At 56.1% G+C, this 11,721-nt stretch overlaps 2 protein-coding genes across 4 annotated transcripts in view; both read right to left on the reverse strand.

Annotated features, from left to right (window-relative positions):
• Positions 1-2,765, reverse strand: part of USP4 (ubiquitin specific peptidase 4) — a 43,871-nt gene extending 41,106 nt beyond the window's left edge. For 2 of the 3 annotated variants that reach the window (XM_075433090.1, XM_075433091.1), the window contains exons 1-3: positions 2,608-2,743; positions 2,344-2,471; positions 1,920-2,050 (exon numbers count right to left, since the gene is read on the reverse strand). In XM_075433090.1, coding sequence (XP_075289205.1) covers positions 1,920-2,050; positions 2,344-2,471; positions 2,608-2,717 — 369 coding nt within the window. In that variant the 5' untranslated portion in view covers positions 2,718-2,743. Of the gene's footprint in view, positions 1-1,919; positions 2,051-2,343; positions 2,472-2,607 lie in introns of all 3 variants that reach the window. The other variant, XM_075433089.1, reaches the window with a different exon arrangement.
• A 4,227-nt stretch (positions 2,766-6,992) lies between these two features.
• GPX1 (glutathione peroxidase 1) lies at positions 6,993-7,973 on the reverse strand. Its single transcript, XM_075432651.1, has 2 exons — positions 7,728-7,973; positions 6,993-7,634 (listed from the first exon to the last, which is right to left on the reverse strand). Exons 1-2 carry the CDS (start codon positions 7,971-7,973, stop codon positions 7,269-7,271), a joined length of 612 nt encoding a protein of 203 aa, XP_075288766.1. The 3' UTR covers positions 6,993-7,268.
• Between the last annotated feature and the right edge of the window lie 3,748 nt (positions 7,974-11,721).

Genomic DNA, 11,721 nt, shown 5'->3' on the forward strand with positions numbered 1-11,721 from the left:
CACTTTGCAGTGGGACTCTATAGAAGACTGCCGAAAAATATGATTTGAGATTATCAACAGAAACCTGAACCACAAATAAATCCAATCTAATCCTCCTGTACTTGTCTCCAATCATCAGGAACACCGGGATGGAAGAAATATCAGCTTTTAAAATTAAAAAGATGCCTGGAAATTACTTCCCAATCCTACTTTTATGGATATTTTTGATGTATGAATTACAGCTTTAGGAAAAGGATTAAAGCATTGAAGGACCACAAGTTTAAGTGCTTTACTTCCAGTGCTATCTGGAGAATACTGTAACCAGATACTGACCACATTCTACTCAGGTGCAGTGCTGCATCTTGTCTGTCCTGCTAACCTCTCACTTTGTACTTTTTGTAAGAGGCTGTAGCATCCCACAAACCTACAATTCTCCAATATTTCAACATTTTTTTAAATACAAAAATGCAATTCAGTTACCAGGTTAACAATAAACAGAGACTAAAACTCTCACAGCAATTCAAAACTTAGAGTAAATTTTTAAACGGGACCATGATGACTTGGTATCTTACATCTACGAAACAGCACTAGCTCTAAGCTCTAGCCCTCAATAGTTACAGTGTTGAACAGTGGCGTCTGATACCCGAAGAAAAGGAAGCTCATGCTGTTAAGACTGTCACCCAAGTGTTTCCACAACAGCTTCCAAACCTCTTGTCCAACTTCTGAATAACGGATAACAACATGCCAGGCTTTGTGAAAACACTCAGCCAGTTCATGAATGAAAGCTTCTCCAGAGAGGCACAGATCAGTAACAGTTCTATCTTTTCTTCTCAGTATAGATTTTCTGCTCCTCCAGAAATTATCTGTTTCTACCAAAACCACATCTCCTTCATCTGCTGTAACTCTTTGCCACTCCTCCCACTTCCGGTTTACACAGGAGTTCTGTCCACTCAGCAGAGCAAACCTGTGATCATTTACACTTTCTGAAGATGCCAGGATTCCTTGTTATACACAATTTCTAGCCCACACTGAACGACAACGTTCCAGTACCACTGCTCAGCATGAGTCGGCCTGCAATAGAGGGATCTTACTTCCTTTTACCACTCTGGTGACACACCCTCCTGGGTCTCACACACCTTGAAGCAATCCTTACTGTAACACAATACTACTTCAACTTCAGCAATATTACTTCTGTACATTGTAGCAACACTATGCGTTCAGTGTAGCACTTAGTCTTTATGAACTCCATACACTGGCACTGTTCAGTTTGGACAGTGCACAAACCTAACACAAATATAAAAACAAAAACCCTTTTACCCATAAACAAGCATCTGACAGATTTCCAAAAAAGCAACTTGCAAATTTCACTTTCTGGAACAGCTTATATACTCAAAACGCATTCAAGACTGCATTTGTCAAACAAAAATAAGACTTACAGAACAAAACCACAAATATGTCTCTTCTCATGATTTTACAATCATAAAATTTTGGAAGAAAAAACAAGAACCACCGTAAACTCCAGAGGAAGTCCCTAAGCCATCTGTACTAAAAGACCGCTTATTCCAACACCTCACTCTGTCCCAGAACGTCGATCAGCCTGACTAACATGCATATTTCAACAAAGCACGAACTATTCCATGCAACACAAAAGTATTGCATCGGTCCAAACAACCCTAATGTAAAAAGTTAACCAGAGCAAGGTTCATGGTTGCCACCCCATACCACCCATCCACTGAGAACCACTGAAGATTTAGGCATTTTAACTGCAATATTGGAAGGTCGTTCTTTCAGACAACAAGGCAAAACGACCTCATGTTATTATCTCCAAAGAGCTGCTTAGAATCCTGTCTGAACTCACATCAGAAGCAAAATAAACTTCCTCTAAGTTTGGCAGAGATAACGAAAGCAGGCGGAAGAGAACTTGGTTCACCCATACTTACTTTTCTCACAATAGGCTGCTGTCCATCTATACAGCCGTACCACGCTACTAGTTTATCCCAGGCTTCGGTGGGAACCAACACGTAATCCAGCTCATCAATGAGGTGTTCTTTTAAACTCTGAGTTTCTGGATCTAGAAGGGAGACAGACAGAAGAAAGCACGGCATCACACGGAATCCTTTCTCCTCAAGACCTACACGCGTGCTACCAGGACCCCGAGAGACACCAGCACTCCCACGGGGAGCTGGACACCGAACATCTCCCCGCTCACAAGGCCGCGACGGCCGCTTGCACCCTCCCGCGACACACGGCTTCAACAGCGAGAGCCGCGCGGCGGGGCCTGAGCGCAGGGGACTTCCTAGCCGCGGAACGCGAGCACCAGGCCCCAGGCCCAGGGCCCCGCTCCCCGCCGCCACCACCACTCACCGCCGAAGAGCCCCGAGTTGTCGATGGGCCCAGGGAAGAGGCCAGGATCCCCCGCGCCGAACATGTCCCAACTGTCGAAGCCCACGTACTTCTTCCACTGCTTGAACCAGCGGCTGTCCACCAGGTACCTGCAACACACGGCACCGGCCGGCGCGGCCCCCTCAGCGGCGGCGCGGCGCGGCGCGGCCCGGCCCGGCCCGCTGCCACAGGCCCCGCCGCCCGGAGGGGAAGGGGGCGGAGGGGAGGAGGGCCGGCTGCGCTCACCAGGAGTCCCCCGGCCTCAGGGCCGTGGCCAGCAGCGGCCCCAGCTCGGCCCGCTGCACCGTGGTGTCCGGCCGTGCCCCGCCGCCTCCGCCGCCCTCGGCCGCCGCCATGTCGGTGCGCCAGCCCCGTCGCGGGCGGATGTCGGCCCGCGTACGCATGCGCGCTGGTGGGCCCGCGGCCCGCGCCCCGCCCCTCCCGAGCGCCCTCTGACGGCTGGGCGGGGCCGCGCGCAGGGGCGGAGCCGGGGGCGCGGGCGCCATCTTGCAGCCGGTCTCCGGGAGGCGGGGGGAGTTGCGGGGCCTTGACCGGGTGCCGCGGGTGTCTGCCGGGCGCAGGGCGGCCTCGCGGCGTGGCTGGGGCCTCGTCCTCGCGGGGGCGGGCGGGCGGACTCCCCCAAAGCAGGGGCAGAAGCGTCTGGTGCCCGGTTCTGTCCCGTCACCTGAGCTCCTGGAGCCCGCCGGCCAGGGCGCCGGCCGGGGCAGGAGGGCGCAGGTTGTCCCGGGAGCAGGGGGAAGAAGGGGCCCGAGCAGCCGGCTGGGGAAGTGTCCCTGGAAGGAGCCTGGCCAGGGGAAGCGAGCGTTCGTCTCTCGCGTCGCGCATCCCCTGCCGTTCAGGGAGCCCGTCCTTGGGAAGTGGGAAAATTGGGAAGGATTCGGATGGTGATTCAGAGATTTGAAAACCTGCTTGAAGCTGATGCGCCAGATAAATCCATTTACCTCACAGGGAAAAAAATAAAAGGCCAGGGTGGTGTGCCGGGGCCATGGCTCTGCAGGGCAGCGTTCCTGGCAGCCGGTGTTTGGCAGTGTGGTGGGCAGATGGGCTCTGCCTCCTGCCAGCCAGGCCTGGCAATGCTGCAGCGTTCCCGGGTGAAATGCTAAAGGCCGTATTTTCCTGGCAGGAGGGCACGTCCATCCAGTTAGCACTGAAAAAGACGACCATTTTCTCCTTGCAGCAAGAGCTGAGCCCTGTAACTTCTGCTTTTCTCAAAGGGCAGGGCCCCGCTGGGCCTCAAGAAACTGATACGCCCTGTTCTGGCAAGACTGGGTGTGTTTTCAGGATGAGTCAGCTGTTCTGAGAGTGCTTACATGGCTGACCTCACTGCGCTAATGACTTACCTGCTTGTAATAGAAAGTGCGGTCAGCACTTAAAATGGTCTCATTCAAAGCTTTCCGATTCAGTGCTAGGAAATGACATTATTACAGTTTCACCGTAAATAGAGGTGTCTGCGTTCTCCTGTCTCTTCGGGCGCTTCCCTGCCAGCTGTTTGGCTTCCTGTGCTTGTCTCCAGCTGAACCCGGGGGCCTCTCGCTGCGAGGGTGGCACCGACAGGAACAAAGCCCCCTCCAGTGGCACCCGGCTGGAGGCAGGTGTTTCCTGCCTGCCTTACGATGGCAATGGTCAAAAGCGGTGACTGAAAGCGATCTTAAAAGTTAGTGGGTGCCACAAAGCTCAGCGGGAGGAGAAAGGGATTTTAAACAGCTGAAAGAACGTTTAATAGGCTGAGTAAGAAAGGTCTTAGGCACCGTTTGACAGCATTTCTGTTGAGCAGACACTTCTCAACACCACATCTCCTCAGCCATGATTTCAGGAGATGCGCTAGGGTTTAGTGGGCAGAACACCAGGGAACCCGGGAGGGGGAGATGGGGGCGAGAACGATAATTTTCCTTGCAGCTAGTTAACACCCCTGACAGCTTCAAATATTTTGTTTAAAGATTTAAGAAGTTGTTGGCAACTGTCAGCAGCTAAGCGTGGGAGGGAATCATTGGGAGGGGGGAGAAGGGGCCCAAACATTCTCTAGAGAGGGGGGATATACGGGACTCTGATAGGTGGAAGAATGGACAAGCGGGGCAAACAGTCACAGGGGGACTGGCTGTTTGCAGTAAAACTGTAGAAGCAGAAAGAAGTAGAGCGTAGGAGTGTAGATGTGACAGACACGAGATGTTGAAAGGACAACGTCCTCAAGCCACGGAAGCATCCAGGCATGCTAAAGCAGTATTTATTTTAAGGCTTCCTACTGAGTCAGTCTGTTTCTCTCTGAAATTGCAGAAATAGAACTGGGCCATTTTATAATCCCTGAGGAACCTTCAGGCCTACCCTCAGCGTAGAGCTGCTGCCTACAGTGCAACGTCTTCATCCCCCTGGTCACAGCACCAAGTAACGTTTGGGCGCGAGAGCCTGTGTGGGGGCTGTGCTCTTCTGCCGCTTTACTCCACCGCAGGTCACCCCGCAAGCCAGCTACTCTGGGGAACGCTGAAACGAGATGGGGAGTAACAAGGCTGGGAGGCTTTTATCTGCCCTGCAGAGTTCCTGCTGGTGTGCTTACACTGGGACCATTTGTTTTCCTGCTGGCATGGCTAATTTTCACCCTGGAATCGCGTCACCGTACTTCTGCTGGCGTGGCTGTGTCTGTTCAGGAGCCGCTGCTTTGTTTTTCTGCTAGCACAGCCCCAGCAGCCGGAAGGTAAATAAATCCCTTGGCCGTTAGCACTGAATAAGCATGGTGTAAGGTGCCTTTCTGGCCGGGGCAGGCTCGGCCAGAGACAGTTTTTGGCAGGGCTGCCGTTGGGACAGCAGCGGCTCAGGGTCTGCTCCCCTGCACGGAGCTCAGCAGGGCTGCAGGCTGATGGGGAACAGGCCAAGCAAAGGCTCCCGCTCAAATGGCTCGAGGCTGGTGAGTCAGGGTTGAGGAAGTGCCGCAGCTCATGTCGAGAAGGATTTTTTTCAGCGCAGTGAGTTCCTGCTGCCCATAATCCGATGTACTCTCCACATTTCAACATCCTGCATTAATGAGGGAAGTAGATATAACTGAAAAAATAATCCCCCAAATCAAGCAGCTTCTGCTCCAAAGCTGAAATGGCTACTGAAAACATCCTGTTTTTTCCACAAAGCTGTACTGGGAATTAAGAAATAGCCCGCTGAGGATTGTGCAATCCAAAGCTCAATGACTCAGGGGTAGCAGCGATCAGGGTGGAGCCGGCTGTGGGTTTTGCCCCAGTGTGAGCCCGGAGGGGGCTTTGAATGTAGGTACAGTAACAAAGCAGCCAGTGAATTGGTGAGGTGAGAAGATATGAACAGGAGAAAAACAGAAAAAACTCAAATCCCAAGTGTTTTTAACCATGAAAACTGTTCACGAATGCTTGACAATGTTATGCCTTCCTTTGAAAGCCCGAGTTTCTGGTCTGGGTTAGTACTCCTCAATCCTGCACCAAGTTATACTCAGTGGTACAAGGCGCCTTGAGGAGTGGCTTGTAATGAAACTATGCTTACAGAGCCATTTAAGGAGTGAAAATGTACACGCAGGAGGCCCCGAGGCACAGGGCAGTAAGATGGCAGGTGACATTTGCCACAGGCTCACGGTTTCCTGGGGGAAACCAATCCCAGTTCCAGCCATTCCTGCTGGCTGTAAACCCAGGATTGCTGCGCAGAAACAAAGTGTGAGGATTCTTGTAGCAGCTCTGTGAAATACCTGTCAGCTCCATGGTTGGCAGGAGTCAAAAAAGTGTTAGGGAAGGAGCAGGAAGAAGAAAATATTGCCTGAACCCGGGCGTACCTGCACTTGGAGTGTCACATGCAATCCCTGTGCCCAAAGGGCAACGAGGACACTCTGAGGCAAGGCACGGTTTCCATGGGAGAAGTGGTTGAACAGGCTGGTGGTGTGTACTGGGAGCACAAAAGAACTGGTTCTTTGTGCAGTTCCCTGCGTTGCAAGGCATTGGGCTTCATGAACAACTGGACGAATAGCAGAGACCCATGTTGGGCTGCCCCCAGTGCAGAATGGGAGCCAGGAGCCAGCGAGGGGGTGGTGGCTCTGGGACAAGGTGGGGGATGGCGGGTGCTGCTCCTGCTTTAGGTCCCCCCCGGGCATCTGCTGATGGAGGCCAGGTAACGAGAAGGGCCTTGGCCGAAGGGCTCTTCTTCCCCAAGCCCTCTGCCAGCGTGGCTGCAGCAGCCCAGGCTGCAGAATCACCCGTCTACCTGCCTGAACGGTGATTAGCCTGTCGCAGCCTGTTGGTAGCCAAGCTGGGAGCTTGTCAGCCAGTGTAAAATCACACCCTGGCCGTGTGCTGCCATGCCTCTCCTCTGCAGGCAAGCCTTGAGTGAGGTCCAGTAAGCACTTTGGCAAGGTATTTCTGTTCTGCGCTGCCCTCCCACTCTGCCAGGCTTGTTACACACAGGGTTAGACGTAGATTCACGGCTTGCAGAGCTGGAAACGCTGTTTGTCCATCATGCTGCCCCAGGTTTGTGTTCGAATTTCAGCCTGACCGCAGCATCATGCTCGAGTGGTTTGAGTCAGCCCCTGTGAGCACCCACACGAGCTACGAACGGGCAACGGAGCTGCCACGTTTCACCCAACTCGCCCGGATTTATCAAGCCACAGCCTTAAAGAAAGTACGCATTGTTTTTTTATTGAGAGAATCACAGTAAGCTACTGAGACTCACAGCTGCGTTCCCCGGCATAGTTAACCAAACATCCACATGCAACTTTTGAAAACATCAGGCACACTTCAAGAATTTGGAAGATGCACCATCACAAGCAAAACCCGCATGAGACACTGGGATTTCTGCCAGGGCAGCAGCCCCCTGCGAGCAACGCAGGCAGGAGCGCGGTGAGCCGAGCAGGAAGCGAGGGGGCCGGGCAGCAAACGCCGCCGCCCGCGGCTTTATTCCAGAACGTTCTCGGGAACCTTCTGCAGAAGCAATTCAATATCATCCTGGATCTTGATGGTTTCAAAATGCCGGCTGTAGCGCTTGAAGGGCACGCCGTCGGGGCCGATGAGGAACTTCTCGAAGTTCCAGGAGATGTCGTTGCGGCAGACCGGGGACCAGATGATGTACTGCGGGTTGGTCATCAGCGCCGAGGGGTCGTCGTGCGGGAAGGGCAGCGCCTCTCTCAGGAAGGCGAAGAGGGGGTGCGCGCCCTTCCCGTTCACCTCGCACTTCTCGAACATGATGAAATTGGGCTTGTACCCCTTGCCGGGACGAACGTGCTCCAGCGAGAGCAGGATCTCCTCGTTCGTGGCATTCTCCTAAGGCGACAAAACCAAACCCGCCCCGCGCGGAGTCCGTGAGAGCGCGGCCGGGGCGGCTGCCCGCTCCCGGCCCCCGGCCCCCCGCCATACCTGGTGCCCGAACTGGTTGCAGGGGAAGCCGAGGACCTGCAGCCCGCGGGGCCCGAAGCGCCGCTGCAGCTCGCTGAGCTGCAGGAAGTCGCGGGCGGTGGTGCCTCAGAGCGACGCCACGTTGGCCACCAGCAGCACCTTCCCGCGCAGCGCGCCCAGCCGCAGCGGCTCCGCCGCGCCCAGCGGCCGCGCCGACATCGCCCACAGCCGCGCCGCCGCCGCCGCTCCCGCTCCCGCCGCCGCCATGGCCAGCACTGCCCCGCTCCGCCGGGACCCCGCCTCCGCGCTCCCGGGGGCCGCGCCCCCCCCGCCCCGCTCCTCCCCCGGCCAAGCCCCCGCCTCCCGCCGAGCCCCCGCGCTGCCGCCGGGGCTCCCCGCGCACCGCCCAGGAGAGCGGCTTCGGCGGGAGAAGCGCCCTGACCCCAGAGCCCGGGAGGGCCCACGGGTTCCCTCCTTCCCCCTCCTTCTATAGTTTTTGCACCTTGCCGAATGACAGAGCGCTTCGGGCTGGAAGGGACCCTTAGGGGCCGTCCGGCCCAAGCCCCGCAGGGAGCCGGGACAGCTCCAGCCGGACCAGGCTGCTCAGAGCCCCCTCCAGCCTGGCCTCGGGTGTTTCCAGGGTCGGGGCCTCCACTGCCTCTCTGGGCAACCCGTGCCAGGGTTTCACCCCCCTCGTGGTAAAATACGCCTTCCTTGTATCCAGCCTAAGCCTACCCTCCCTTAGCTTAAAACCATTGCGCCTTGTCCTGTCACGACAGGCCTTGCTAAAAAGTCTGTCCCCATCTTTCCCGCAGGCCCTCTCCAGGCACTGGCAGCTGCTCTGAGGTCTCCCCGCAGCCTTCTCTCCTCCAGGCTGAACAGCCCCAACTCCCTCAGCCTGTCCTCGCAGGAGAGGTGCTCCAGCCCTCGGATCGCCATTGTGGCCCTGGTAAAGCCTCCCGGTACTTCAGCAGTTGCTTTTCCCCATCCCTGGCTTTTCCGTTTCTCGCCTCAGTGCCTTGGTCTGTTTCAGGGCATTTTAAATGATGCAGTAGCGACCGCTCTTCTCGTGGGCTCAGGGCCGCCCCGGGTGAGCTACGCTGCCTGCTGCCCATGCCCACGCCAGGCAGCCACGGGCACCGCAGCCCAGCCGCTCCTCCCCAGGTCTCCAGCGCGCAGGGGGAAGAGGCAGGTCCATGGCCAGGCCCCGAGGTGATGTCCGTGGGCTGGACCCGCAGGGACCGTGGGGCAGGGCAGGGACCAAGCGCGGGGGCCTCCACTTCAGCTGAGGGGTGGCGGGGAGGCCCTGCCGAGACTCCTGCCAGCATCTGCGCCGAGGCAGCCCCAAGGTCAGACAGCTGCTTATCAGCGCTGGCCCCCGGCCATGGCAGCCCGGGCCCGAAGCGCAGGGGGACACGCTCAGGGCCCCTCTGCTGCAGTCTGCTCTCTGCCACGCTGGGTGTCGGGGACTCGTCACAAACACCGGCTGTCACTGACAGCCCGCCGGGCAGCTCTGGGCCGGGTTCCCAGGTGACCGCAGGATCCGGGGTTCTGCTTCGGGCCACTCTTGGCACCTGCCCCCCCGCGACTGGGAACTGGAATAGTTCCTGGCTGTGGTGAGTTCGGGGGACTCACCTGATTATCTTGCAGTTTTTGCAGCATGTTGCAGCACTGATAGCAGGACCCAGGACAAGTGTCCCGAGAGAGATCAGAGCAGCCGGGAAACGGCTGGTGGGACGAGCAGAGGAACCACCCACGTTTGCTCTTGAGTAAATCAACGGTTACAGTCCATGCCGACTCCTCACCCGCCTCTCGGGCACAGCGAGCCACAGTGGCTCGAAGACAAGGAATTTCTCTTCGGAGGTGACCTCTAGGGCAGTGCCACTAGAGGCTTTCAATGCTTGCTCAGACTGGCACCTTCAGTCCTCAGGCTGGACCTGGGGATTTCATCCAAAGCAGGGAGCGTACTTCTGGGGCCCTGCCCTTTTCAGACAGGTGGGTTAGGGCTTTCCCTTCCTCGATGAGTGAGTTTAAGAAAACCAAACAAGTTGAACTTTCTCATTGGCTCGGAGCTACGCCCCGCGCCTGGACACATCCTGTGGAGCCAGCTGAACTTGGATCCAGAGGAGTGCCAGGAGCTCCCGAGGTACTCAAAGGGCTCAAGGGCCCCCTTTTGAGACGTGTGACAGTTGTCCTACGAGGTCAGAAGAATGCTGTTCAACAGCAACCGCAGCGAGTAATCACAAGGGTTGCAAACCACGCCTTTTTGGCCTCCTGCTCACATGTTCTCCCCAGTCCTGGTACCAAAGTCCCTTTCCTGGCCAGGGGGCTGGCATGGCCCTTCACTTTCACAGCTACTGTGAAAGGGCCTGACCCTGCCCCTTTCACAGCTCCTTGCCTGGCTGGATCGCTCTCCATGAAGGCTGAGCTCTCATTTCCCAGGTCTGCGCTGGCCGTCTGCGTCCTCAGCTCAGTTTCATCTGGAACAAAGGTGGCCTCCAGAGGTGACAGATGCGACAAGAACCCAAAGGGAGCCAGGCTGCCAGCCCTCCAAGGCAGGAAGGCTAAAATAACTTAATAACCTTGCGCTCCTAAGCTGGCTTCTGCTCCGGTGCCAGTGGTCCAAGGAATAAGGAGCTGGAGGCTTCTGGCAATAGCTGGGAGACACCAACTCATGGAAAGGCAGGCCAGGCCTGGAAACCTAACGGCGGTCGGTGGACAAGACAGAGGAGATAGGGAGGTGGTGCTGTAGGTTAGCAAGAGCTTAGATTAAAACTGAGATAACAAATTGATTACTTCTGGGTGGAAGCGCATCAGTGGATACACAACCCACGAGCACGAGCTGGGTCTGAAGAACATGCAGACCTTACTCAAACCCCCAGAAGAGCAGCTGAAGAGCTGCTCTGTAGCTGTGACCATAGAGAACTGCAACCCAGCGGCTCTGCAAGACTGAAAAACACCCGGGTTTGGTCATCTGCAACCACCCCCCCCACTGCCCAGCAACAACAAAAACCCCCAAGCAAGGGAACTGCGGAGGAGTGACTAGGCTCGTTAACAGGGCAGAGAACGACAACGTCCTCGTGGGCAGCGCCACAGCAGCAGCTGGAAACTTCCTGCTTGGTTGAACCCCGGCACAGGCAGAGTGGGCACCCAGGAGAGCCAGGAGGGAAGGACAAGGACCAGAGGTACGGGGCACTCCCAGGGCCTCAGGCCGGGTCCATCTCTCTCCTTTGTGACAGGAAAAGGAATTGGGAACATTGTCCAAAAAAGAAAAAAAAAAAAAAAAGGCGACATTGGCATCATTTTTTAGGACATAACATGGGCACAGCGAGGTGCTCACTCACATGGATTGTCATCAGCAACTGCTCTGCCTCCTGCGGGCAGAGGCTCTCAGCTCAGCAGCAGCTCTTGCAAATACCAGCACAGCCGTGGAGGTGCGCACCACTGTCCCGTACCGTTTCTCAGCCAGGAGCAGCACAATCTGCTCTCCCGCGTGGGTGCAACACAACAGCCCGCACCTCGAGCCCATCCCTCGTGAAAACGGCCAGTTACCCAGTGAGCGTGCTCCAGCACAGCGCAGGAGCGGGCGACAGCGCAGACCACCACGCGGCATGCCTCCGCACGCTTCTACAGCAGCACTGCCGTCTTCTCCTCCCTTCTTCTGCTTCCCTCCTGCATAGCTTCCTCCTGCTTGTCTATTCCTGTGCTTGAGACCTGCAAATTCAACAACTGATGTCCCCTCATCTAGTTTGAGTATCCAAAGCAGCTCCTGGGAAGCTTTGCCACTCACCGCAGGGGCCAGGCAGGGCAAGGCATCCCACCCCTGCTCTGCTGCAGCGTTCGGAAACCACTGTGAGCAGCGGACAGGTATCACTTGCTGGGAAACAAAAATAAGCATTAAAGCACTTGCAGCTGCTCAGCGAATCCTATCACAGCTGTATCAAAAATGGCATTTCTGATTCAGGCTGTCAGACGCTGGGCCAAAATCCCAGAGTGAGGAATACAGACACCAGGA

The sequence above is a fragment of the Opisthocomus hoazin genome, chromosome 11 (genome assembly GCF_030867145.1).
Source record: "Opisthocomus hoazin isolate bOpiHoa1 chromosome 11, bOpiHoa1.hap1, whole genome shotgun sequence".
Taxonomy (NCBI): Eukaryota; Metazoa; Chordata; class Aves; order Opisthocomiformes; family Opisthocomidae; genus Opisthocomus; species Opisthocomus hoazin.